This window comes from Wyeomyia smithii, chromosome 1, assembly GCF_029784165.1.
Source record: "Wyeomyia smithii strain HCP4-BCI-WySm-NY-G18 chromosome 1, ASM2978416v1, whole genome shotgun sequence".
NCBI lineage: Eukaryota > Metazoa > Arthropoda > Insecta > Diptera > Culicidae > Wyeomyia > Wyeomyia smithii.
In genome coordinates this window covers 77,297,721-77,323,369 of record NC_073694.1, presented here as the reverse complement: position 1 = coordinate 77,323,369, position 25,649 = coordinate 77,297,721, and the positions used below count along the sequence as shown (strand labels likewise).

At 37.2% G+C, this 25,649-nt stretch overlaps 1 protein-coding gene across 1 annotated transcript; it reads right to left on the bottom strand.

Moving 5' to 3' along the window:
• Positions 1–291: 291 nt before the first annotated feature.
• LOC129718681 (glucose-induced degradation protein 8 homolog) lies at positions 292–25,649 on the bottom strand. Its single transcript, XM_055669708.1, has 3 exons — positions 25,434–25,649; positions 25,135–25,357; positions 292–1,040 (listed from the first exon to the last, which is right to left on the bottom strand). Exons 1-3 carry the CDS (start codon positions 25,549–25,551, stop codon positions 695–697), a joined length of 687 nt encoding a protein of 228 aa, XP_055525683.1. The 5' UTR covers positions 25,552–25,649; the 3' UTR covers positions 292–694.

Sequence of the window (25,649 nt, the reverse complement as noted above, 5' to 3'; positions counted from 1 at the left end):
TGATGAAAACACTGTCCTGTTCATGAGTAAAGCGATGACATGACGAAGCTCTGCAATAATTGGAGCAGTCTGCACTGGAGCTGTTTCAATGTTTTGAAAACAAAGCACTATAAAGTACAAACAGAGTAGACTGATAGCAGTCCTACCTACTAGAAAATCCTTTTATAATTCCAGTGACTGTTTTGATTGTATAGCAAACACCTTCTACGTTATCCAAAATTCGTTAAATTTAATCAAAAATAATTAGGTGAACAGGGATATTTCGGTTTTCTAATATTTAAAATTTAAGCATTATTCAAACCCAAAACATTCTATATTTTCAGCGTTACTTCTTCAGTGACATTCTCAAACTAGCATGCCTAATACCAAATATGGTTATTGGTTAGAAATTTCTTCGTCTGCTGCCAATCAAATATCTGCATTTCAAACTCATATTCTACTCTTCTTACAATGACGATCTAAAAACATAAATATATGCTTCTGAAAATTATTTAGAACAACGCCAAAACTATAAACGATTCTGAGGGTGAAGCTTTTAGTTTCATCCATTTATTATCGCGACAAAGATGAGCAATATCTCTAAAGCATAGTATTACTTTATTGTTACACGAAGTTTGTTACCTAATATGATTTGTTCAATTGAATTTAAAAATAAGAATAATGTTACAGTTCAAATAAACTGTTTATCCTGTGTTTATTTTGGATCTATTGTTGCTGTCGCTAGATCAATCATTTTCGGATATTTGACATTTTTCTTATCTAGCTCGGCTTGTGCCCACAGAATCAGTTTCAATACGTTAATCATTCTAGGGCTGGACTGTTCCTGGTGCTCCATTTTGAGGATCGCTGCGTTTAGTTCACTGGCTACCTTTTGCCGGTGTGTTTGGTCCAAAAGATCAGCAAATGGACTATTTTGAGGTTTCTCGAAAGCCAGCAAAGCCAATGTGCGCTCTAGTTCATTTAACACCTCTGGATTGCTTTCTCCTGCCTCAGAAATTTGTGTCTGCGCGAAAGTAAGTGCCTCTTCTATTTTGCCAGCTCTAATAAAAAAAATACACGAGAGAATGGATTGAGTGTTCAAAATGAGACGGCTATAACAATGCAATGAATGTAAATATATGTGCTATTATGTATTATATGTTTACTATTCCAACATATTTGCATATTAGCTTTTATTCCGGGAACCAGCAAGAGTAATTGATCGCGAATAGTGGATGGGAGTGGGAGAAAAGGGTTAATTTGGTTTTTATCTTCACCACCGGGTTCAAAACTGAAGATTTGGGTGTCCAATCGCGGCTTTTGCCATTCCATTATAATGCAAGGAAATTTTCGTTGTAAAAACTGTATCGCTCGATTTGTAAGGTCATAATGAACCAATATTATTAAAACTAGGTTATAAAAATTAGAATTCTTAACCAGCGACAAACGATTGTTCTCTTGTACTACACATTATACCTAACGTCGAAAGTGTTGAAAAATCTGAAATAAACAGTATCAACCGTAATAACACTTCGCGCACTATCGCCATGTTTGTGAAATTATCACAACAATACTGTTTTGGAAAACAATTCTCTTTCCAGTCGTTCCATTCGTGTACAATAGAATCAACTGACGTCAGAGATGCCAGATGTTTTTGAAAAATGTCTGCAACTGCTCGAAAAACCGGAAAAATTTACTCGAAATCTGAAAAAATTCTATCCGTGATCCGAAAAAATTTTGCTCGCGCAGGCAAAAGTCTGTAAAAATCTGCACACAATTTAGGAAAATCTGCGCAAATATAAGATCATTTATTGTCTTCAATTGGGTTGATATGCTATTCACGGGTTTCCGATTTATATATATAAGCCAAGAAAGGGTAATTTTCTGAGCAAAACGTGATCTTTTAAAGTTTTATATCATTGTTTTTCAATTTTGAATAACAAATCTAAATCGCTTGAATGACAGTTGGTACATAGGCGACGTGTGATTGTATGTAGCTATTTTGAGCAGACTTCGAGCAGTTTTAATACTTGATTTAAAAATTGAAAAACGATAATTTTTGAAAATCACGTTTTGCTTAGAAAATGCAGCTTTTTCAAGTGATATAAAAAACTGTTGAAGCTAAACAACCCAGTTTTTTAATTAAGATTAAAAAACTGCTCGAAATGTCTTAAATTACCTAAATTACAGTTCACCAATGTACGGTATATGGGGAACTGTCATTTAAGGCATTCGAGCAGTTTTTTATTCTTCGTTGATTGATTGATTGATTTCTTTTTAAAGAGACTTTAACCTAAACGGTCATTCGTCCCTATTCTCCGTTTAAAAATCGAAGGACAACCATAAATATTTATTTAAAATCACGTTTTGCTCTGAAAATTACACTTTTTCAGCTGATATTGTGGATTTAAATAAAAATTATCAAAACGTCGCTATTGAACTGGCAGTCAGGCTCACTTCCGATGTTTATTTTTGTTGTTCTCGCAACACTGCAACCATTTCAGCCGCCTCTGCGCTCGGAAGTCCGATTTCCACAACTACGGAAGGTGCTCCGTACGGCTAAATTTTTCGAACTGAATTTCTATTTTTAAGAACGGCTTTTTCCCGTTAACACGTAAGTTCATTAAGCAGACAGTATGTGAAGTAGAGAGAACGAAAACTAAGCGAAATCTGAAAGCGAAAGCGAAATCCAGCTCGCTTAGTTTTCGTTCTCTCTACTCTCGGATTTCCGATTTTTATATGGTCGGCGTGCGACCAGACCGAACCAAGCGCCAAACACTTTATTTCGAGTAATCGGCGATCAAAGTTTAACCACCCCGTATGTTTCCTGCAAACTGCTGCAAAGAAATTTTGTTATAATACCATTATAAACTGTTCAAATGATTTCGTTTTATCATGAAAGATAGATTATCAAATTTAACATCCACTGGTGTCAAAAACTCAATTTAAAAAAAATGGCGCTTGGTTCGGTTTGGTCGCACGCCGACCATATATCATCTGAAAGAGTGTAATTTTCTGAGCAAAATGTGATTTTTCAAAACTTTATATCATTATTCTTCGATTTTTAAGTAAGAATAAAAATTCGCTTTTAATCGCTACAATGACAGTTGGTATATGGGCGAACTGTCATTACTGGCACGGCTAAGGAAATTCGACTGTCTAATAAAAACAAAGCATTGTGATGGCCTCCGCTGGTGTTGACACAATGTGATTTCTGCCCAGTGCTCTAAATTTCAACGTGAAGAAATTCAAGCAAGCCCGGGTAAACGGCGGGATTGACTATGACCACAGACAGACGTCCAAGCAAGAATAACATTGATCAAAATTTCCGTGTAAATTTTCAAAGTAAATTGCGTTATAAATCACTTGTACACTAGCGCCGCCTGGTGACCTTATCGCTACAATACATTTTTTTTGCTACAACGGATGAGGTTTCGGGAATCGAGTACATCACTGTTATGCAAGTCAGATAGATTGAATTACACGTGGCGAGAGATAAGAGCATTCCAAAAAATGAATAAGGAGAAGATTCTGGAAATTCAAAGCAGTCACTGACAGAAATCTCGATGGAAAGTGACAATGAAAGTACTTCTGAGGATACGAGAAGAAGTGAGCGAGATAGAAAAGACAGTCAAGGTATAATATTTACCAGATGACAAAGGCTAAGGTAAAGAGATGATTAGGAGCAGTGGAAAACTGCAGCTGATAGTGAAATCAAATCATTGGAAGACAACCCTACATGGAATGTGGCAGGTAAAAATTCAAACAAGAAGGATATTCTTTCGACATAAAAAAACGGGCACTACAAGGGACGAGTAGTGGTCAAAGGATTTTCGCAACGTCGATGATTTGATTATGTTGGAACATTTTCCCCAGTTGCAGGATTGGAAAGTGTTAGGACAATTTCATCCATGGCTAATGAGATGAAACTGCACAATCGTCAAATAGATGTAACAACAGATGTTCTAAATGGGAAGTTAGAGGAGGTAACTTATATGCAACATCCCAATGATGAAATTGGAAAAGGTCACATTGTTGTTTTGCAGAAAAGTCTGCATGGATTAAAACAGGCTTTCAAAAGTTGTAACAAGCGCTTTGACAAAGAAATAACTTGTTGGGGATTTTAACAGTTGTAAGGCGTCCTACACAAATTACGTAACATTAAAAGTCCAGATTTTAGACCCTATCCCCCTCCTGTGTAAAGATAAATATGACCCCCCTTGATGAAATTACGTAACGCTAAACCCCTGAAAATTTTCGATTTTGAATGAAAATCACAGGTACGTAACTGTTTCAACTGACTCGGTCTTCCGAAAATCGAAAAGACTCGGTCTTCCGAAAATGTAAGCGGTGAAACTGTGCAGTAAAAAAACGAGAAAATTAGATTTTTGAAGTTAGTTGGCATTTGCGGTTTTTACAAGGCCAGAAAAATAGTTTCGCACAGCAGTTTTACTATAATCCGGAGCGTCGGTAAGCATTTTTTCCAACGTTCGAAAGCGACGTATTTTTGCAAGTACAAGTTTGACCGTTTGTTTCATATCTTCCGGATTATGGTTTCGAACCTCAATTTGCTTCCAATCAATCGTTTGCAGCCTACTGGAAAACTTTTCGGCATTCTTTTTGGGAAGCACAGTTCTCAGTTCTCAGTGCTCAACTAGAACATCGTAATCCAATCTGATTTCGTCCAACCAGTTCAGCACGCTGGGTTGATGTTGACTTTTGTATTGTAATCGCTTTCCAGGTCCGATAGTTCTTAAGCGTCCGAAACAACTCCTTCAAATCTTTTCGACAACCTTTTACCGTCCTTTGGGTCGAACACGGACATCGAACGCAGCCGCATTTTACTCGCTTGCCAGTTTATCTAGCTTAGGTAACAAATTGAGTTGATAAAAACAAACACTTCCGAAAACTGGATGCCACGGTGCAAAAGGCGTTACTTTTTTCGAGGTTAGGGTAATAAATTTAGAAGACTCAAAGCACAAAAAGCGCTTACTGGATTCCCCTTTTTGAATAAAATTTCTTCACCTCAACTATAACGTTAAATCGGTCGTAGATGATCAAAAGTTACAATCATCCATGTACACCGTGCAAAATCTACTACAGTCCGCGAAATAAATATACCGTACATGCGAAAATTTTAAATATTTTTACTTTTGGAGTAAAACCAAACAAAACATAATATGAAAGCGGTTCTCCACACTAAAATACAAGCACAGAAAGTTATTTTATTTTATTCCAATTTCTTTATGCTATTTAATTTGCGGTTTTCGCAATCAATCCATACGAAATAAATAAACCGTACAATTCAATTTGACTGCGTTTCCTCTACTACTCGTTCTTGAAACAAGCGTTAATATTTTGTACGTCCACCTCTGACTTTAACAACATCTGCCAAACGTCGGGGCATAGAAACAATCAATGATTGAAGAGAAGTAATATCGATATTGCCCATTCTTCTTGAATAGCAGCTTTCAATTGTCCAAGTGGTTCATACTGACGTCCATGTGCATAAGCTCACTGTGACAAGATCCCCCAAAGATTCTCGATCGGGTTTAAATTGTGGCTTATAGCAACCCATTTCAAAACAGTAATGTTTCGTGATGTTAGAGATGATGTTGTAAGTTTTGAACAGTGGATCGCCACGTTGTACTGCTGGAAAATCCAATTTTCACCCCACAAACTATCACCAAAATTGATCAAAACGTTGCCTAGCAGATCAACATGCTTCTCCGAGTTCATTTTATGAGAAATAAAACAAATTGGTGTCTTTCCGGAATGCCTGAATGCGGCCCACACTTTAACTGATCCTCCCTGAAAGTTTCTGGAATGACGAGTTTCGTGTTCTCGGTGAATATCCCTCCAATACATGTGGCAACCATCAGGATCATCCAGGTTAAACTTCTTCTCATCGGAGATGACGGATTTCCACTCATCCTCCCAAAACATATCCCGTTCCACAAATTCAAATCTCGCAGTTCTGTGTCGGGGTAGAAGCTTCGTTGTTTTCAAACGTTGCTGGTATTGAATGTGAGTATTTTCTTTCAAAATCTGTAGTATTCTTCTATTAGACACTGAAAGAGACATTGGAGCCTTAATCTGGCCTGTACTCAAGTTTTTATCAACAGTCAGGCGAGATATGTCTTTTATCTCGAAGATTCGAAGTATATGGACGCCCGGATCGTTTGTTGACACAATAGTTTTCAGGATCCTCGAGAAAATTTACTATGGTACCTTTATCACGGTTCAATTTCTGAGCTATTTTGCGAATAATTAGTCCACATTCTCTGAAAGCCGTGATTTTCGCTCGCTCTTCCAAAGATAATGATTTTCCTCTCGGCATTTCCAGCAAATAAAACGAACAGCGATACAGGAATTTATGAAAACTATTTCCCATAGATGAGAAAGATTAATTTTAAAGACGGCTATCATTATATACCATGCAAACATACTTACTTTTACACTTTGTATGGGTTAAAGATGATTAAGGCACATGTACGGTATATTTATTTCCTTCTACAAATTAAAATTGTTTCAATTCACCTTAAAATTCACCAAGTACAAACATGTAAAAAAACATTGCTATTGTTTGTTATTCGCGCAATGCACTTCTGTACCGAACACCATAAAATGTTGATACAAATAACTTTGTGCATTATTGTAATAATACATGATAGTTTTGTACGGTATAATTCTTTCTCGCACTGTAAGCGAAACAAACCGCCGTTCTCGGATTACGATGTTCTAGTTGAGAAGCTGAGAAGAAATGCTTACCAATGCTTCAGATGTTATCAGCAAGTTGCTAAATGCAGAGAAACCCAAAGCCCTCTTGCTTACACGTTGCTGATGAAGTAAAATTTGCCGCGATGGAAGGAAGCCGCCAATAAAATGAAAAATCTTTTCAAAGCGGCATCTAAGGAGTTACGCGAAACGTCTGTTAAGAAAAAACGTGAATATGAAGATGCAGGTCGATTGAAGGAGGAACATAGGACAGCTTTGGCAAAATACTATGAGAAACATCCTGATATGATGGTAAAGCAGAAAACTAAAAGGATTCAAACGAAAAAAACGTTCTTCAACTTGTTCTTGTCATCACGACGTGATACTTTAGCAAATATGACTTTGGCGCAAGCTCGAAAGAAATGTGAAATCTCTAACCCATAAGAAAAAGTTGAAGTATGTTCAAGAGTCATTTGCAGCGCAGATTACAGGAAAGTGGTTGAACAAAAGTGAACTAGAAATACTTGATCGATTCCATGGTAAGCCCGAATTTGTTGGTAGAAATGCATTTGAATTTTTCATTCGGAAGACTGGGTCTCGATTTGACACATTCTACCGTGACGTTACAACATTTTGACTATTCTATTGGCATAATTTTCACTCTACTCATAGGCGTAGCCAAAGGGGGCAGGGGGGTGGTCGTTGTCCCCCCCCCCCTCCCCCTAAAAGTTGAACTCGGTGCAGATTTTTGTTTTCAATAACTCTAATATTGTTTGCGCTAAAAAAATGGACAAAAATTGCCAATTTGTCATGGGTTCACCTTTACACGCACTGACGAAACTACGCATGCAGCAACAATCATATTAACCCATGAGTCATCAGAAAAAATTTGATTTGCGTGTTTAAATGACGGTACCCCGCCGCGTCGAAAACGGACATCGTGCGGCAGTTCGTTGACACCGGATACGCCCGTTCCGGCATCTACAACATCTTGGCACTATAGGACATCAATCAGAGCATTGAAAGGAAGCCCGGTTCCGGACGACGGCAGCTCCAAAGGATACTGAAGAGGAAAACCGAGGGAAAAGTGGCTACATCACTGCGTGCGCTTGGCCTGGAGGTCTGTGCAACCAATCAAACAGTGCTTGGCGAACTTGGACATACATGTCAGGTGAACATGGACGGCCAATACCCATTCACTAGTCTCGGAGCTGCAGGCAATGAAGCAGCGGCAGCGCCTGAATAAGATGGTCAAATCGATTTTCCCGGCAATTCACGACGTGGCGGTGGTGATGGACGACGAGACCTGTTTCACCCTGGATGCAACGACTGGTAGGGCACTTTGTATTTTACTTCCACCACGAAAGAAATAAGCACTAAGGTGAAATTTCTTTCACACACCAAGTTCCCCAAGACGGTGCTGCTGTGGCTGACAATCAGCGAGAAGAGGATGTCAAAACTGCTCTTCTTTCGCCCCGGACTAGCCATGAACGAGGGAATTTATAGTACAAAGTACCTGCCGGAAGTTGCGTCGTTCACCAAAATATACTATAAGGCCGAAGACACGGTGTTTTGATCGGAGCTGGAGTCGGCTCACTATTCTAGGCGATCGTTTAAGGAGATGAAACGGCTAAATGCGATGTGGTACCCAAGTTGGCGAACCTCCCCAACGTTCCCAAGTTGCGTCTCATCGAGGATTTCTGGCAAGCCTGAAGCGTAAGATCTACTTCAACAATTTTGTCGCGAAATTTCAGGAGAAATTGATAAATAAAACGAAAAAAGAGTTAAAAAACATGTTTACGTCCGCCATGGCGAATGTTCCTGTTAACTGCCGGAAGGCCGCACGCAAAATCGTAGATTTTTTTTGCAAGTAAGCTAACATAATTACCTTCCACAGGAAATTCATGAAACTCAGTTATCTGTCTGTTATTTTTTTACCACCATCCGAAAAAAGTCATTTTTTTAACGCATACGTTAGCACAAAACGACATTTTTAGCCCATTGAAACATCTGTGTGAAGTAACAGCCAGATCAAAAATAATTCATTGAAATGCTTGGCTTATGTTGCGGCTGTTTCCCCATGTTAAGAGCGGCGTACAACAGCGTCTGATCCGGAGCGGGCGGCTGAATCATGAAACGCGGTGTCTCGCCAGCTATATCAGACGGCAGCCCCGTCGCGAGACTAGGTATCGCAGCCCTAGTAAGGCAGCATACCGAATATTAAATACTACGAACAATCCAGATATAAATACGGAACGGATTAATCGGCATGGACCTAGGCGAACGAAAAAGGACAACGATTATTGGAAACTCGGTACTTGGAATGTAAGGACTCTACTCAAACCGGCACGCGCAAGTATCCTGGCTAGAAAGCTGCGGAAGGTGAATGTGGAGGTTGCAGCTATCCAAGAGGTGCGGTGGCCGAAATCGGGAGAAAGCGAATTCCGAGCAGTAGATCCTATTGCGGACACTTCGTTTAAGTACCACATCTACTATAGCGGCGGCGTGAAAGCAGGAAGAGGAGTCGGTTTCGTGCTAATTGGAAAACAGATGAAGCGTGTCATTAGGTGGAGGCCGATCAGTGACCGTATATGCGTGTTGAGAATTAAAGGCAAATTCTTCAACTACAGCCTAATAAATGTGTACGCACCGACCAACGAGAAACCCGATGACGAAAAGGAGTTCTATGAGCTCCTGGAAAAGACATACAATGAGTGCCCAGGACACGATATAAAGATTGTCATCGGAGATGCAAATGCACAGGTCGGGCAGGAATACTTTTTCCGACCCGTAACTGGTATGGAAAGCTTCTACTCTACTACGAACGACAATGGCCTGAGGCTTGTTAATTTCGCTGCAGCAGGGGGATGGCTATCTGTAGCACTTATTTTGCACGCCGGAACATACGTAAGCACACCTGGATGCACCCGAATGGAGAGCTTTGCTCTCAAACTGACCACGTTCTGATTGATGGACGGCACTTTTCAGACGTTACAGACGTGAGGTCGTTCAAAGGACCGAATGTTGACTCGGATCACTCTCTCGTAGTAGCCAAAATCCGCGCCCGGCTGTCCAACGTGTTGAAATCCAAGGCAACGAGGAGGATGCAGTTGAACATCCAGCGGCTATCAACTGAAGGAGTGGCTCCAGAGTACTCGCAGAAGGTTGATGAACGGATTGGGGAAAGAGTTGAAGGGAACCTGAATGAACAGTAGACGCACATCCACAGTTCGATCAGCACTACAGCGCGAGAAGCGTGTTTTCTAATATACGAGTGTTCCCTTATAACCATTTTTGCTTTTCCACCAATTGCATTGCACTTACCCTTTCTGTGAGAAGTGTAAAATAATTTCTCTGTGAAACTTTTGTTGTACTTCCTGGCTAGGTGTACGAGCATTCGCAGTATATATTGGTTTCTAAACTTGCTGTTTGCTCCATCACTTTAAGTTTAGGGTTTAGACGAAAAGTTACCTAGATAATAGTATGAATCCATTAAAATAATTCCCGCATAATTTTAAATAATGGTCATTGAGAAATTAAAAAAAAAATCAGCATTTAGAAACATTATCACATTTAAAGCACCCGAGAAATAAACTTATTTTGGACAGAAGAAAAAAAATAAAAAAAGTCTAATTGTTCCTGTGAAAGGAGCAAGACCAGAGTAAGAAAATCTAATTTGTATAATGGATGTGTCTAAAACCGTGTAAAAACTTATGGATGACCCGTAATCACTGAATTATACTGATATTTTCAACACCGGTCAGACTTTTTCCTTTGAATGTAATAATATTACGATTTTTTAGATTGTAACGTTACTGATGGATGACCCACAGTTTAATGATTGAAAACATTAACTCATTTTACAAAATTTATTCTCAGTCATATGACAGAAAGTAATTAAAGTAATACAGACGCATCAAGTATGTTATCAGACATAGATGAATACCATATGAGGAGAAAAAAAATAATTTCGTGACGTTACAACGTAAACTAAACCCGGTTGTAACTTAAGTTGTATTCAACCTAGCTAAGATCTTTTAGTGTCAAATTAGAGGTATTTTTGTGTATGAAGAGGAAACGGAATATTAATTTGATTAAATACAAGGAGTTCCTATGAAGTAGAAAACTATACTTTTTTCGTGACGTTACAAGTTACAACACTAAAATACCCCTGTTTTCATATTGGCTCGAAATCAACATATTTGAAATTTCACATGAAAACCCTTTAGGCATTGAATAAAGCATGTATTTCACAGTCATATAACCTAAAAAAATAGTAAAAATATATACTCCTGATCATTTGTGACCATTTTCAAAATATGTAACAAAAAACGCTTGTTTTTCGTTAATTTTACTTGAACTTTGCATTAAGTTTTCTACAGTTTCATAAACACTATAAATTTGACTTTCACGTTTTTGGAAGATTCAAATAATGTAGAATCTAGGAAACATATTTACATTGCTGGAATATGTATTTCAAAAATTGGTTTGTTGGTGTAGCTTCGCAGAGAATGTGTCATTTGAACTATTAAATGTAAGCGGTAAGACTGTACAGCAAAAAATACGAGAAAACTAGATTTTTGAAGTTTGTTGGGATTTGCGTTTTGCCAAGGCAAGATAAATTGTTCCGCACAGCAGTTTTACCTTAAACAGCTTCAACTAAAATTAGTTTTATTAATTTACGAATTCAGAAAAAAATATTTTCACTCATAAATTTGGTTTTCTTTGCATCTGGTTTAGCATGCAAACTTCCCAACCATGAAATGATTCGGTTGTCATCATTGACCGACTGTAACAATAGTTCTATTTGATATAAATATAACTTTTCTCACCCTGTAATCGCTCACTGCTGCTAGTCAGAAGAGGAATGAAAACGGCGGTTCGTTTCACTTAGTGTACGCATAGTTGTAACTTATTTCGTAACTTTTGACCATCTTCGACCGTTTGTACGTTATAGTTTAAGTAAAGAAATTGTATTCCAAAAGCGGAATCCTGTGGGCGCTTTTTGTGCTTTGAGTTTTCTAAATTTTTTACCCTAACCTCGCACAAAAGCAGCGTCGTTTCCTCCGTGGCGTCCGTCAACATCAACCCAATGTGCCAAATTGGTTGGACGAAATCAGATTACGATGTTCTAATTGAGAACTGTGCTTCCAAGAAGGATACCAAGAAGTTTCCCAGTCGGCTGCAAACGATTGATTGAAAGCAAATTAAGGTTCAAAATCATAGTCCGGAAGATGTGAAACAAACGGTCAAACTTGTACTTGCAAAAATACGTTGCTTACGAACGTTGAAGAATTGCTTACCGATGCTCCGGAAGTTATCAGCAAGCCGTCAAATGCAGAGAAACCCAAAGCCCCGCCATTAGCTTACATCGTGATTACAAGAACATGTTGAAGGGCGTTTTGTTCATTTGTATCTTTTTTGTTTTCTGCTTTACCACCATATCAGGATGTTCCTCATAGTACTTTGCCAAAGCTGTCTTACGTTTCTCCTTCAATCGATCTGCAGCCTCTTCATATTTATGTCTTTTCTTAATAGACATTTCGTGAAACTCCTTAGATGCTCTTCTGAAGACTTGAACAAAAACAAAAGATTTCAAAAACAACAAGTGATTTAAAATGGAAATGGTCATCTAAGATTTCTTCAAACTTAGGTCACCTAAAATTCTTCTAAACATTTCAAAATGAGCGCTCTTTCATGTCCAACATTGTTTCACGTTAAAAATGTTCCATAGACATGACGAAATGTTTGTTATAAAATTTTTTTGAATCGTTCAAATAAGGAATTAGGTAACTAAATTTACTATCTAAAAAAGAACAAAATTTAGAGACATCTGAGATGAACGTCTTCTAGATTACTTTTTGTTTTTCATGCATGTAGGATCTCAAATTCAATTTTTCAATATCTTTAAATGAAAGTTCAAGCAATTCTCTAAAAGTCATTCCTTAACAACTTCAGATACATCGATTTATAAAAAAACTGACTAAAAACTCAATGTGAGTCTAGAGAAATTTTATAAAAAGTATGCAAAATTGCTTAGTTTAATAAAAGTTGCATACACACTAACCTTAACTGAATTCTGCAATTTTTGTATTTACTTGCAAACCGACTTGTCAACCTATTAAAAACAATATGATAAATACTAAAACAATTAAAAACTACTTCAAGCGAGTTAAATACCTTCATTCAACCAAGCAAACACGAATGTTTCATATACCGCAACTATAGGAACATTCATTCGCAACTATAGGAACTCTACCGCAACTATTGGAACAAAAGCGTGCAACATATTTTTGTTAATTTCAAACCTCGAAGCGTGTTTAAAGTCAATTTTAATGTGCAAAATTATCAAGTAGAACCCATTTGAACAGAAAATAGTGAAAAGCACCAGCTAGACTCGTTTATCTCAACTAAAACATGGCTAAACATGCATAACTCGTGCTTAGCTCCTCCACTAATGGGTAATTTTCCCTACTGGATTCCGATTTTAGAATAAAATTTGTTCACTTCAACTTTAACGTACAAACTGGTCGTAGATGGTCGAAGGTTACAAAATAAGTTTCAATTATGCATGTACTCCATGCCAAAGAACTACTAAGTGGAAGAAACCGCCGTTTTCATTCCTGTTCTGACTAGCTGCAGTGAGCGATTACAGGGTGAGAGAAATTATATTTATATCAAATAAAACTACTGTTATATGAGGTCAATGATGATAACCGAATCAAACTTGTACTCACCCTGTAATCACTCACTGCAGCTAGTCGGAACAGGAATGAAAACGGCGGTTTTTTTCACTTAGTGTACATGCATAGTTGTAGCTTATTTTGTAACTTTTGACCATCTACGACCGGTTTGTACGTTATAGTTTAAGTAAAGAAATTGTATTCCAAAAGCGAAATCCAGTAGGCGCTTTTTGTGTTTTGAGTTTTCTAAATTTTTTACCCTTACCTCGCACAAAAGTAACGTCTTTTGCACCGTGGCGTCCTGTTTTCGGAAGTGTTTGTGTTTATTAATTCAATTTGTTACCTACGCTAGATAACCTGAACAGCGAGTGAAATGCGACTCCGTTCGATGCCCGTATTCAATCCAAAGGACGATAACAGGTTGTTGAAAAGATTTGAAGGAGTTGTTTCGGATGCTGAAGAGCAATCGGACCTGGAAAGCGATGATGATACAAAAGTCAACATTAACCCAGCGTGCCAAACTGGTTGGACAAAATCAGATTACGATGTTCTAGCTGAGAAGCTGAGGACTGTGCTTCCCATCCTTTTGATATCAGGATGTTTCTCATAGTTTTTTGCCTTAGCTGTCTTATGTTCCTCCTTCAATCGATCTGCAGCCTCTTGATATTTTTTTCTTTTCTTAATAGACATTTCACGAAACTCCTTAGATGCTCTTTTGAAAAGATTTTTCATTCCAATGCCGGCTTCCTTCCTTCGCGGCAAATTTTACTTCATGAATAACGTGTAAGCAGAAGGCGGGGTTTTGTGTTTCTCTGCATTTAGCTACTCGCTGATAACATCCGGTGCATCGGTAAGGATTTCTTCCAACGTTCGAAAGCGATGTATTTTTGCAAGTACAAGTTGGACCGTTTGTTTGACATCTTCCGGACTATGGTTTCGAACCTCAATTTGCTTCCAATCAATCGTTTGCAGCCGACTGGAAAACTTTTCGGCATCCTTCTTTGGGAAGCACAGTTCTCAGCTTCTCAGCTAGAACATCGTAATCTGATTTCGTCCAACCAGTTTGGCACACTGGGTTAATGTTGACTTTTGTATCGTCATCGCTTTCCATGTCCGATTGCTCTTCAGCATCCGAAACAACTCCTTCAAATCTTTTCAACAACCTGTTATCTCCCTTTGGATTGAATACGGACATCGAACGCAGTCGCATTTTACACGCTGTTCAGGTTATCTAGCTTAGGTAACTAATTGAATTGATAAACACAAACACTTCCAAAAACAGGACGCCCCGGTGCAAAAGACGCTGCTTTTGTGCGAGGTTTGGGTAAAAAATTTAGAAAACTCAAAGCACAAAAAGCGCCTACTGGATTTCGCTTTTGGAGTACAATTTTTTTACTTAAACTATCTATAACTTACAAACCGGTCGTAGATGGTCAAAAGTTACAAAATTAGTTACAATACTAAGTGAAACAACCCGCCGTTCTCATTCCTGTTCGGACTAGCTGCAGTGAGCGATTACAGAAGTTATATTTAGACTGATACAAATTTTGAATAGTTGTTATGTCCACGGTTATCAAAGTTAGCTAAGGGGAGGGCAAAAAATAAATAACACTGAGACGAAAAAAAGGAATAGCTTTCATAAAAAAGTGTGTGCAAGTTACGTCGGTTGTAACTTGCATGCAAAATTGTGTTGAAAATTATCACATTATTATCATTATTAATCATTTGGCTTGCCTTTTGATGACACTTTCACTGTCACTGGACTTGTTTGTTACTAAATTAAGCATATACGCTGTCGAAAAGTCAATAATATTTACTTCTATATCTATATATTAACGTCTATATCTAATTTGGGCGCCTGAATTTGAAAATTTAGTAATTCAACCAGGGAAAAGTGGTCAGGTTTTGAGCGCTTATATATTCCTTTTTTTCAGAATTTCGAGGTTTTGGCATCAACCGATCAGAAAGTCTTTTACGGTTAGATATATGTAACAGAAATAACCTATTGTTTGAGATACACTATTGAAAAGTTGATAAATAATATCGATTGTCTAAATCATACCGAGCAACCAATCACCACCTCTCTTCACAAGCACAGTCGACACTAAGGGATACAACCGATTTGACTTTGTAAACGATTTGTTGTTGTTGTTGTTGTTGTTTACTCGAGGTCGCTTTCTGTTCCTGATACTTTTCAGGGCTATGTTGTAACTTACGAACCAGAGACAAACTGGAACGAACTTGTAATAAAGGCGGAGATATACAAGTACAAGACTCCGCCTTTATTTCAAGTTTCTTCCTGTCTCTGGTTCGTAATGCGAATGCACAGAATATTAATTTCATTTCATGTTGGCGGCCGGCGGAGCCGGATCGATAGAGCTCTCGCACACGCAGCTTTATACCTAACACGTACAGTTTTGTGTTTTGGAAGACAATCGAATTCTTCTTTTTATCGGTTGCGTATTGTACATATTAAAGATGGTCGGGTTTCGGGTTTTCAAACCCGAAACCCGAACCCGACCCGCACCCGTCGCGTTCGGGTTTGTAAATTTTTGAAAGTGTCGGGTTCGGGTTTGAAAATTTTTGAAGGTGTCGGGTACGGGTCGGGTTAGGGTTTGGAGGGAAAAAATTTTCGGGTTCGGGTTTAAAAAAGTTCGGGTTTAGGTCTGAAAACCCGACTATATCAAATAAGCATTTTTATAAGATGATGATGTCTAATTTCATGCAACTGCAAAAACACTAACATTTCAATACCATTCGAAGCCCAAAGCTTCAGGGCAGCCTCAAATTGGTACAAAAAATCTACCCCTCAAAAAAAATCTCGGGTTCGGGTTTCACAGTTTCGGGTTCGGGTTTCACAAAAATAAAATTTTCGGGTTTGATCGAAAAAAAAAGTTTCGGGTTCGGGTCGGGTTCGGGTTTCAACCGAAAAAAAAAATTCGGGTACGGGTTTGAAAAATGCCAAACCCGACCATCTCTAGTACATATGCAGTTATTCTATACGTGGCGGATGAAGCACGGTTGCCAACTGTACCGATTTATCTGGAAATGTACAGATTTTCTCGGTTTTTTTCGGTACAGATTTTGTACCGTAGAGATTACAGATTTAGAGAAAAAGTACAGATAAGTACAGATTTTAAGCTGGTTATAAAAGATTAGACAACACTTTTTGGCCGACTCTGCAACGATACAATGAATGCGATCTTGCAATCCACGCACTTAGAATTTACTGCCAAATCTCGGTAATTGGCTGCCGAGAATGGCACCACTCGATTAAAAAACGGCAGTTGTTACTTTTTTTTCGTAAATCTCGATTTAACCAAACTAAAATGTTGGAACAAAATATCCGAAATATCGGTAGTGTTGCTGAATTATGGGTTTCATTGTTTTTTGGCTGAATTTTCAGCCGGTAATATGCATTACCGAGCCCCATTTTTAAGTGTGCAAAAGTTTTATTGACAATCGAGCTAGTAGTTTGCAATTATTATTAGCTGAGTCAACGCAGTCCCAGTTTTTTCTAAACAATTTACGTTGAAGCTGTATAAATATAAAATAAAAACTTTGGGCCAGTGGTACAGATTTTGGTACAGATTTTTCCCGGAAATAGTACAGATGAAAAAATTTTTTGCAGCTCCCAGTACATATGGAAATGTGGCAACACTGGGATGAAGGCAGATAGCAGGCAAGCAACAGTATAACATCACGGTGTTGCGTGTTACTGTGCAAAGGATTTTGACACGCGCTTTGTTCATTTCATGACTGTACCGATATTGTGGCGCCAGCACTAAATTAAAGTTCGGAAGTCGGACTTTCGAACTTTCTTCTGACTTTACAAATACATAGAATAACTGCGTGTTCACGGTGTTCACACAGCATGAACTGCGGGAATGATTTCAATGTATTTGTTTTTGTAAGCCGAACTGACAGCTCAGTGACGGCTGAGATGGTTGCAGTGTTGCGAGAACAACAAAAATAAACATCGAAAGTGAGCCTGACTGCCAGTTCATCAGCGACGTTTTGATAATTTTTATTTAACTGCACAATACCACACGAACGTTGAATGCTGACCGTGACGGAGAAAGAAAAGCCGGGTATTCATTTTCTGGTTGATCACGCTGGGCGCGTTGATACTTAAGCACCTGTCTATCTGGCGGCTGTTATGGAGTTTTCGATAGCTGCAGATTTATTGGAAGTGGCAGGCAATTCTACTAGAGAAAACGGGAGAACTAGAATCATCGGCGAATGGTTATCCGAAATAGTGATAATTGAACAAACTTGCCAGTGTTGTTACTTTTGTGAAATATAATAGAACCTTTTGGTGCTCTACAATTATGTGATTGAAGTAGTTAAGATTTTTCATCATGTGTAACAGACGACAAACCGCAAATTTCAGCATTTGCAAGCCAAGAAAAATTCAACATTGCCTCAAGAACGTGTTGGTGGCCCTGAGAAGGGCTGGTTGAAATTTATACTTGTTCTCGTACTGAATGGTAGCAGATAACAGAAATGCAGCACTTACGCTATTGCGTCTTGAAACCAAACATTTATAGTTTGACATCACAGCAGAATTTCCACCTTCATACTCATGTCTACCATAGGCAATATCAAACATGCAACAATCTGCCTCCATTCGACACGGAGACGGGAACATTTTCTTCTTCCAAGCCGCGCAACACGACACAACACATGTTATTTTGTTGCCTCTATGAGAGCTCTATCGGTCCGGCTCGACAGAATGTCCACAAGAAATCATTTTTGTACATCCGTGTTACGGAACTGAGAAAATCTGTAGGAACTGAAAATAAAGGCGGAGCTTATCAAAAGACCGCTCTGAGCCAGAATGAATGAGATGTATTTTTCGTACATTAGTATTACGACATACGAAATAAAATTTTTCGAACGTTGTAGAATGGTATAACTAGAAATAAATAAGTCACATCTCTTTCGCCAGTTATACCATTCCACAATGTTCGAAAAATTTGTTATGTTATGTTTTTCGTACGTTAGTATTACGACATACGAAATAAAATTTTTCGAACGTTTTAGAATGGTATAACTGGAAATAATTAAGTCACGCTTCATTTCCCAGTTATACCATTCCACAACGTTCGAAAAATTTGTTACGTCAGAGCGAATATCGCACGCTACTTTTCGTACATTAGTATTACGACATACGAAATAAAATTTTTCGAACATTGTAGAATGGTATAACTGGAAATTAGGGATGGGAAAACTATCAGTAACTACTGATAGTTATCAGTAAGAAAAAACATAATTAACCATCAGTAAAGTTTTTCTCTTACTGATATTGCTGGCATTTTAACGTAGAATTACGTTTTACGGCAAGTTAGTTTCCAAAAGATATTCTTTATTCTTAAATCTTTAATCCCTTGGAAAATAGCTATGCGTCTACCAAGATGCGGAAAATTGTGATTTTGTTATGCTGACTATTCTACTATAGAAAAATGTAGAGTTGTTGAATCAGCAGAGCACAGCTGATTTTAGCGCAACAAGACTGAGCAGGCGAATTCAAACTCAGCGTTCCACACGAACCAACCGGTAGACTGCAGCACGGTAAAGCATTGATAAATATGTCAGGACATGTTAGTAATTTTGTCCGGATTTGTCGGGATTGAATCTCTGAACTAATGAATTGATAATCTTAACCAAAGAGTCAACGCCATCCTAAATCGAGTCAACGCCATCCCGAAAGCGAAATAAAATAATTGTAGGCGATTGATTAAATTTTATTAGAATGAACATAAATGGACTCAAAACATTTTGCTTTTTCAATTTCTCTAATGTAAACCCAAATCATCAAACATATGCAATATCGTCAACGAAAAACAATGTGAAACCAACGATGCTTAAACTAAAAGTATAGCTGCATAAAAGCAACACTAACAGTGAAGTTTTCGATAATTATAGCTCATTTCTAACTTTGTCATTACATCGGTGATTTGAATGTCCGTAGTCCTTGGGCAAATTTGGTACCGTAAACTGGGATGAATTTGATCACCGGGGTGACTTTGATCACTGTACTCTGTTTTGATAATGTGGTAAAAAAGCGCTCGTAGTGCTTGAGGTTTGTCGTAATCTTTACTGATCGTGTGGATGTATGTCTGTATTGCTACTATTCATGCATTTCCTGCTATTTGAAGAGCGTTTTTCATGCTAAAATAATAATTGAAAATAAAGTGTATATTTGGCAATTTTCGTTGCATACAAACAATCTGTTCAAGCAGATTCAAAACAACAAGTTGCAATACGTAAAGTTTTTTTTTGTTCCCAGATTAGTTCTTAAGATTAACAAAAATTATAACAATGCATTTCATTGTTATTTTTGCAAGTTTTTCCTCGAAGGCAATATTGAGACCCAATAATCTCCACAGCGTATTACATATTTCTTCTTAACAAAAACAATTGCATAAGTCATATTCAACGTGGACTAGTTTTTGATGATTTTAGACCACCTTCCCTCTCAGTGGATAACCATTCATATAAATTCTAAAAACTTTGTTTGAATCTTGGACATTCGCCAACATAAACTGTTCACGTAGAATGTGAATGGCCCCCAAATTGCTTCCCATATTTATAAACTCGCTTAAGTCGTTTTAGGCTGTTTAATTTAGTGAAAGTAGCAAAGTGTTACTCCAAATTCATCAGAATAATAAGGTGATCAAAGTCACCTTATCAATGATGATTGATGTAAAAATATTAAAGCATATTTAAAAACAGCAAAATTGTTGCTAAACTTTTGAAATAGTGACTGAGTTATTCTCAATGCATGCCAGTACTTATTTTAAAAATATTAAACAATTTTGTTTTCAGAATATTTTGAAAATATTTAAGAAACAATCAAAAAAGTGATCAAAGTCACCCCAGTTTACGATACCAAACAGTTCAAACAAAAAAAGGCTCACGGTTGCAGCTATGAATACTGAAAAATATTAAGTATTGCAAATACATCGCAATTTTGTGACTATGTCACCTCTGTATCCTCCTAACAAATCGCTTCAGGAAATACAACATCTGAAAGAAAGCTCCGACAGTTTTACAGAAAAATTGTTTTTTTTTTTTGAAAGAACTGAAATATTTATACAAATAATTCATTTCACTCGTGCAGTCCTTTTTTCAATGATGAACCACTATGTATTGTAATAACCATATTTTTCATTCTCTAATATAATGAAGATAATTTGCTTAAAAATGAAATGCAAATTACTGATAGTAATCAGTAACGAGTTGGAAAATACTGACAGTTATCAGTAACAATTTTTAGTGATAATTCCCATCACTACTGGAAATAATTAAGTCTCACCTCTTTTCCCAGTTATACCATTCCACAACGTTCGAAAAATTTGTTATGTCAGAGCGGATATCGCACGCTATCTGATCATGAAGCATTTATGCGATAATTAAACGAAAATTGCAATTGCAGCAACCGGCCTTTTCCAAGGCTACTAAATGAATTTGGAAGAGCATGATGGATGGATGGATACCATCCGTCCTGATTTAGCAGGACATGTCCTGATTTTGAAACCCATTTGGAACGTCCTGATTTATTTTCATATTTTAGCATTTGTCCTGATTTTTCTGACTGATGCCGAATATTCAAGTAGGAAAGTAGCAAATTGTTCAGTATTATCATCTTGACTCCGGGAAAAAACGAACTTATTTCGAAAGAATTTTTTCTTTGGTTGAATCTTAACGAGAGAAATCGTCTAGTCGTTGAAACCGTTAAAAGTTTTTTGACAATTGTTAAGTTTATTTCAAACAGTTTACTAGTGTTGCATTTTTAGGTATCTACTAACGCCTAATGAATCAAAGTTGAAAACTTGAATCGTTCGAGAAATACGTTAAATCTTAGTCTTTTGGCGTATTTTGGAATGCAAATCTCAAATTACGTGTTTTATTTATTGATACCTAAGAAAATAAAATTAGCTTAGGTCAAATTTTTTGCTGGAAAAAAGTTGTCCTGATTTTTAACTCCGACCAAATGGTAACCCTAGGTATTTAGAATCTACAACGTGTTTTAGGGGTTACTTCTGATGGAAATCTGACTGACACCGGTACACTGGCAGTGTTGGCAGAAAAAATGATTTGCACCATAAATAAGGTATAATAGACGGTCGACATATGGACGCAAGGCCGAATGGATGCAAGGCCGAATGGACGCAAGTCCGAATGGACGCAATGTCGAATGGACAATAGAGATAAGTGACTTTTCACCTACGCACACTAGGAAACGTGTAAACCCGTGTAAAGTTGCTTTTGTTTCCTCCAAACTGTAAATCATCGCATCTCGTTGCTTAGACTTTTATCACTCTTTCACCATTTTTGGTCGATTATATTTAGCAGCTTCTTCCAATTTCTGATCACGAATGAAAAAATTTATTCAGAAACAAAGTTAGTACATATCCAGCTTTTTACGCGCCATAATGGCGAACGCTATAATGCAAAGTTCGTAATAAATTACCCACCCTTTCACAACTCTGCATACGTCAGTTTGAAGTCTTCATACAATTTATCAAAAGAAATATATATCTGGCAACATTTGTGTTGCCAATTTTTCGGAAATCACAAATCTGACGTAAGCAGAGAGGTTCGCATATTACGAACACGCATTATAGCGACCGCCATTATGGTGCGTAAAAAGCTGGATAATGAGTGTTCAACTGAATATTTGTTCAGCTGCTAAAAACATAGCATTGCAAACAAAACAGCTATTTGTAAATATTTTCCTCAACTAGTGGCACTAATACATTCGTACGTACGTATAAAAATAGCAATGAGTGCTGACGGAAACAGGGGGCTTCCATACATTGCTTCACGCATATATAGGAAAAAGGAAAAAAAAGAAAATCATGACAATGGCGCCACATGAAAAACTCAGTCCGAAGTAAATAAAACTGAAGATTTCGCGCAGTCATTTCGATTCGAACAGTTTCATTTTCAATTTATTCCTTTCGGCTACTGTCATCAGGGATGCCACTTTTTCTGTATTTTACAGATTTTTGAACTGAAAAAGCAATACAGAATCTTTATTACAGAATTACAGAATATTGCCAAGAATACAGATTTTACAGATTTTTTTTTGTCATACCGACGAACTGAAATCAATTTCAAAGGTAGAATTCGGTAGAACGAAGCGCGAATATGAACGTTTCGAAATATTTGTCAGGATTTCTATTCAAAATTCGTAAAACCAATTGCAAAGAGGTGCGATTTCACCGATACTGTTGTAAAAATGGCAGCTTTAAGTAATCTTAAATCATTCGTGAAATTGGAAGATTTAAACGTTTTGATGCGACAATTCCCCAAATTCGTAACAATAACTCTTCTGCTTGTTTAGAACGCGTACTTTTAATATATAGTTGAAACCAGAAATTGCATGGCCCTAAGCTAATGATCTCAATTTTAAAAGTTGAAAGCTACGTTGCACACCAAGGAGGAGATACTTATATTAAATTAACGAAAACTTTAAAAAATAAATTTAACAAAAACCTGTATTAACATCACGTAGAGAAGAATGAATTTTTTAAATATGTTCTGCAAGTAAATTTTTTCCATCCAACTTTTTGAGTTTGCTAGTTACAGATTTTTAATACAGATTTTTTGGTCCGAGATACAGATATACAGATATTTTCAAAGAAAAATACAGATATAAATGTGGCAACCCTGACTGTCATTAATGTCATCAAATCATGATCAGGGATACCAAATGTACAGATGTCTGCAAAACGCTGGTTTTTAGAGTCTGTGTGCAGATTTTTATTGATTTGCAGTTTTATCACGGTTTCTGCAGATTTTTGTCAGAATCTTCTTATGTAGATTTTCTTAAAATGTGTGCAGGTTTTTACAGACTTTTGCCAGCACGAGCGAAATTTTTTTCGGATCACGGATAGATTTTTTTCAGATTTCGAGCAATTTTTTTCCGGTATTTCGAGCAGTTTAAACATTTTTCAAAAACATCTGGCATCTCTGATCATGATGAACATTTTCGCTGTCAAGCAGTCCGTGTGCATATTTTTATTGATTTGCAGATGTTTGCAGATTTTTCTAAGAGTCCCCTTATATTTGTGCATATTTTCTCAAAACGATGTGCAGATTTTTGCATACTTTTACCTGCGCGAGCGAAATTTTTCGAATCAGGGATCAATTTTTGTTCAGATTTCGAGCAGATTTTTCCGGTTTTTCGAGCCGTTTCAGACATTTTCAAAAACATCTGGCATCTCTGGGTTTGTTTCCCGTCTGTTCTTCATCGAAACGATCAAAACATGACTGTTTCAATTAGGTTGTTTAGTTATATTAGTTTTTTATATCATCTGAAAGAGCTACATTTTCTAAGCAAAATGTGATTTTCAAAAAAATTCTATCGCTGTCCTTCATTTTTTAAATCACGTATTAAAACTGCTCGATATCGCTACAATGACAGTGCGCCCATATACCAGCTGTCATTGTAGCGATTCTGGAGTGATTTTCATTCTTCATTTAAGGTGAAACGGGATTGTGGCCTTTTCCTATACAATTTTGAGGTTAGAGTTCTTTTTACTTTTGTAGTTTGAGCGTAAAAATTTCGGCTTCCACTAAATAAACAGCACTCAAATTGCTACTTCAGGCATGCAACAGTTGTGAAAACAATTGATCAAAGTTTCATGTACGTAGTCTTCATAAATCAAGAAAAAATTAGATTCCAAAATTCGAGTTGATCGCGACCACGTCCCGATTCACCTTAAAAATCGAAGGACAATAATATAAAGTTTTAAAAAATCATGTTTTGCTCAGAAAATTACTCTCTTTTAGTCGATATATAAAATCCGAAATCCGTGAATAGTTAAACAACCAAATTGACGGAGATGGAGACTCTTTTTATCAGCGTTTTTGAAAGGATTACTGAATCAAATATAAATCCAAAATGCTATCATCGAAAAAGTTTTTTTGTAAACTTTAACTTGCGCTGAAAAGCTTCTTAAGGGTTGATTCGATTATCTTTTGCCCTGATCATAATTTCGAAGCATGTTTGTGCCCACAATACTTGTTTTTTTTTGTCATTTGATTAGCTTTCTGGCAATTCAAGTATGTATTTCGCATAAATTGAACCAAATGTACAATACAATCTGTTCACTAATTGGGCAAAGAACACATCCCAGTTATTGAAATCAGCTTGCTAACTGGGGTGTCATTCCAAACGTAAACAAACAACGGGGATAATTTTGATGAATAACGGGTTAATTCTGCTTTGCGACAATTTCCTAAAAGATCTTCATTCTCAAATTGACCTTCAGGCAAAAAATTGACTTAGTGTTGTTACTTTATTGTCTTTTTAACTGGGAATTACTTAATCACTAGGAAAAATTACCGAGCGCCCAGTTAAAAAGAAGCTAGATACAGTAACATCGTCTTCTATGATTTTTCGGTGCCTGTTACATTTGTTCAAGCTGCGTTAAAAATTCGAGCCTATCTTTTCTGAAACAGAGATTTACAGAGAATGGCGAAATGTTTAGAATAAATACGAGTATCGTTCGTTTTCGGTAGTGATTTTCTTCGGCAGGTTTTTGCATAGGATTGCTGCAGAAAACCTGCCAAAGAAACCCGCTGTCGAAGACGTTCGATACCCTTCCATGGGTTTTGAACGATCGCACTGGATTATTTTTGATCCAACGATATTAGGTACACTCACTCGTTTGGTTGACAGATCGCGATTTTTATCATACTTCTACTAAACCCATTTGGTCGTAGTTATCGTACTTACCTAATCAATTCAATTAGATGCAACTGTTGTAGATGAAAGTAGAGGTAGCGGTCATTGTCGAGTAATTCTGGATGTAACTGGTTAACTAGATGAGTAGCCTCCTGTATTCGTCCATTCTGTACTGCTTCCCTTATTAATATTCTGTTATCCAGTGAACTTAGATCCACTGATGGTTCAACACCGGATTCTGCCTGGAATTTTTCTGCTGCTTCTTTGAAACCCTCTAGAGAAAAATAGTACACAATTTATGTTGCGAACATTACAACGCATTCGCTGGAACAAAGCAGCTTTTACCTTACCTGTAACTAAATAGTTCATAATTAGTTTATTTATATCATCCTGCTTAAAAGGAAATGTTTCCAGTCGAGATTGCCATTCCTCCTTAGAGATTCCATCGCCTTTATCGTTACAGCTCATACTTTTGAGGCTGCTTTTTCGTATTAACCACTAAGTATTATCAGAGTAAATACGCTGTTTCTAAAATTTTCCAACACGTATTATGACAATGACGTTGA

Bases quoted from the DNA above. Each gene is read 5' to 3' on its own strand.
- LOC129718681 (XM_055669708.1), bottom strand. From the start codon at position 25,551: ATGAGCTGTAACGATAAAGGCGATGGAATCTCTAAGGAGGAATGGCAA. The intron at 25,358-25,433 runs GTAAGGTAAAAG...ATTTTTCTCTAG, and splicing joins TATGAACTATTTAGTTACAG to AGGGTTTCAAAGAAGCAGCA. The intron at 1,041-25,134 runs GTAAGTACGATA...TTTTTTTATTAG, and splicing joins CATCTAATTGAATTGATTAG to AGCTGGCAAAATAGAAGAGG.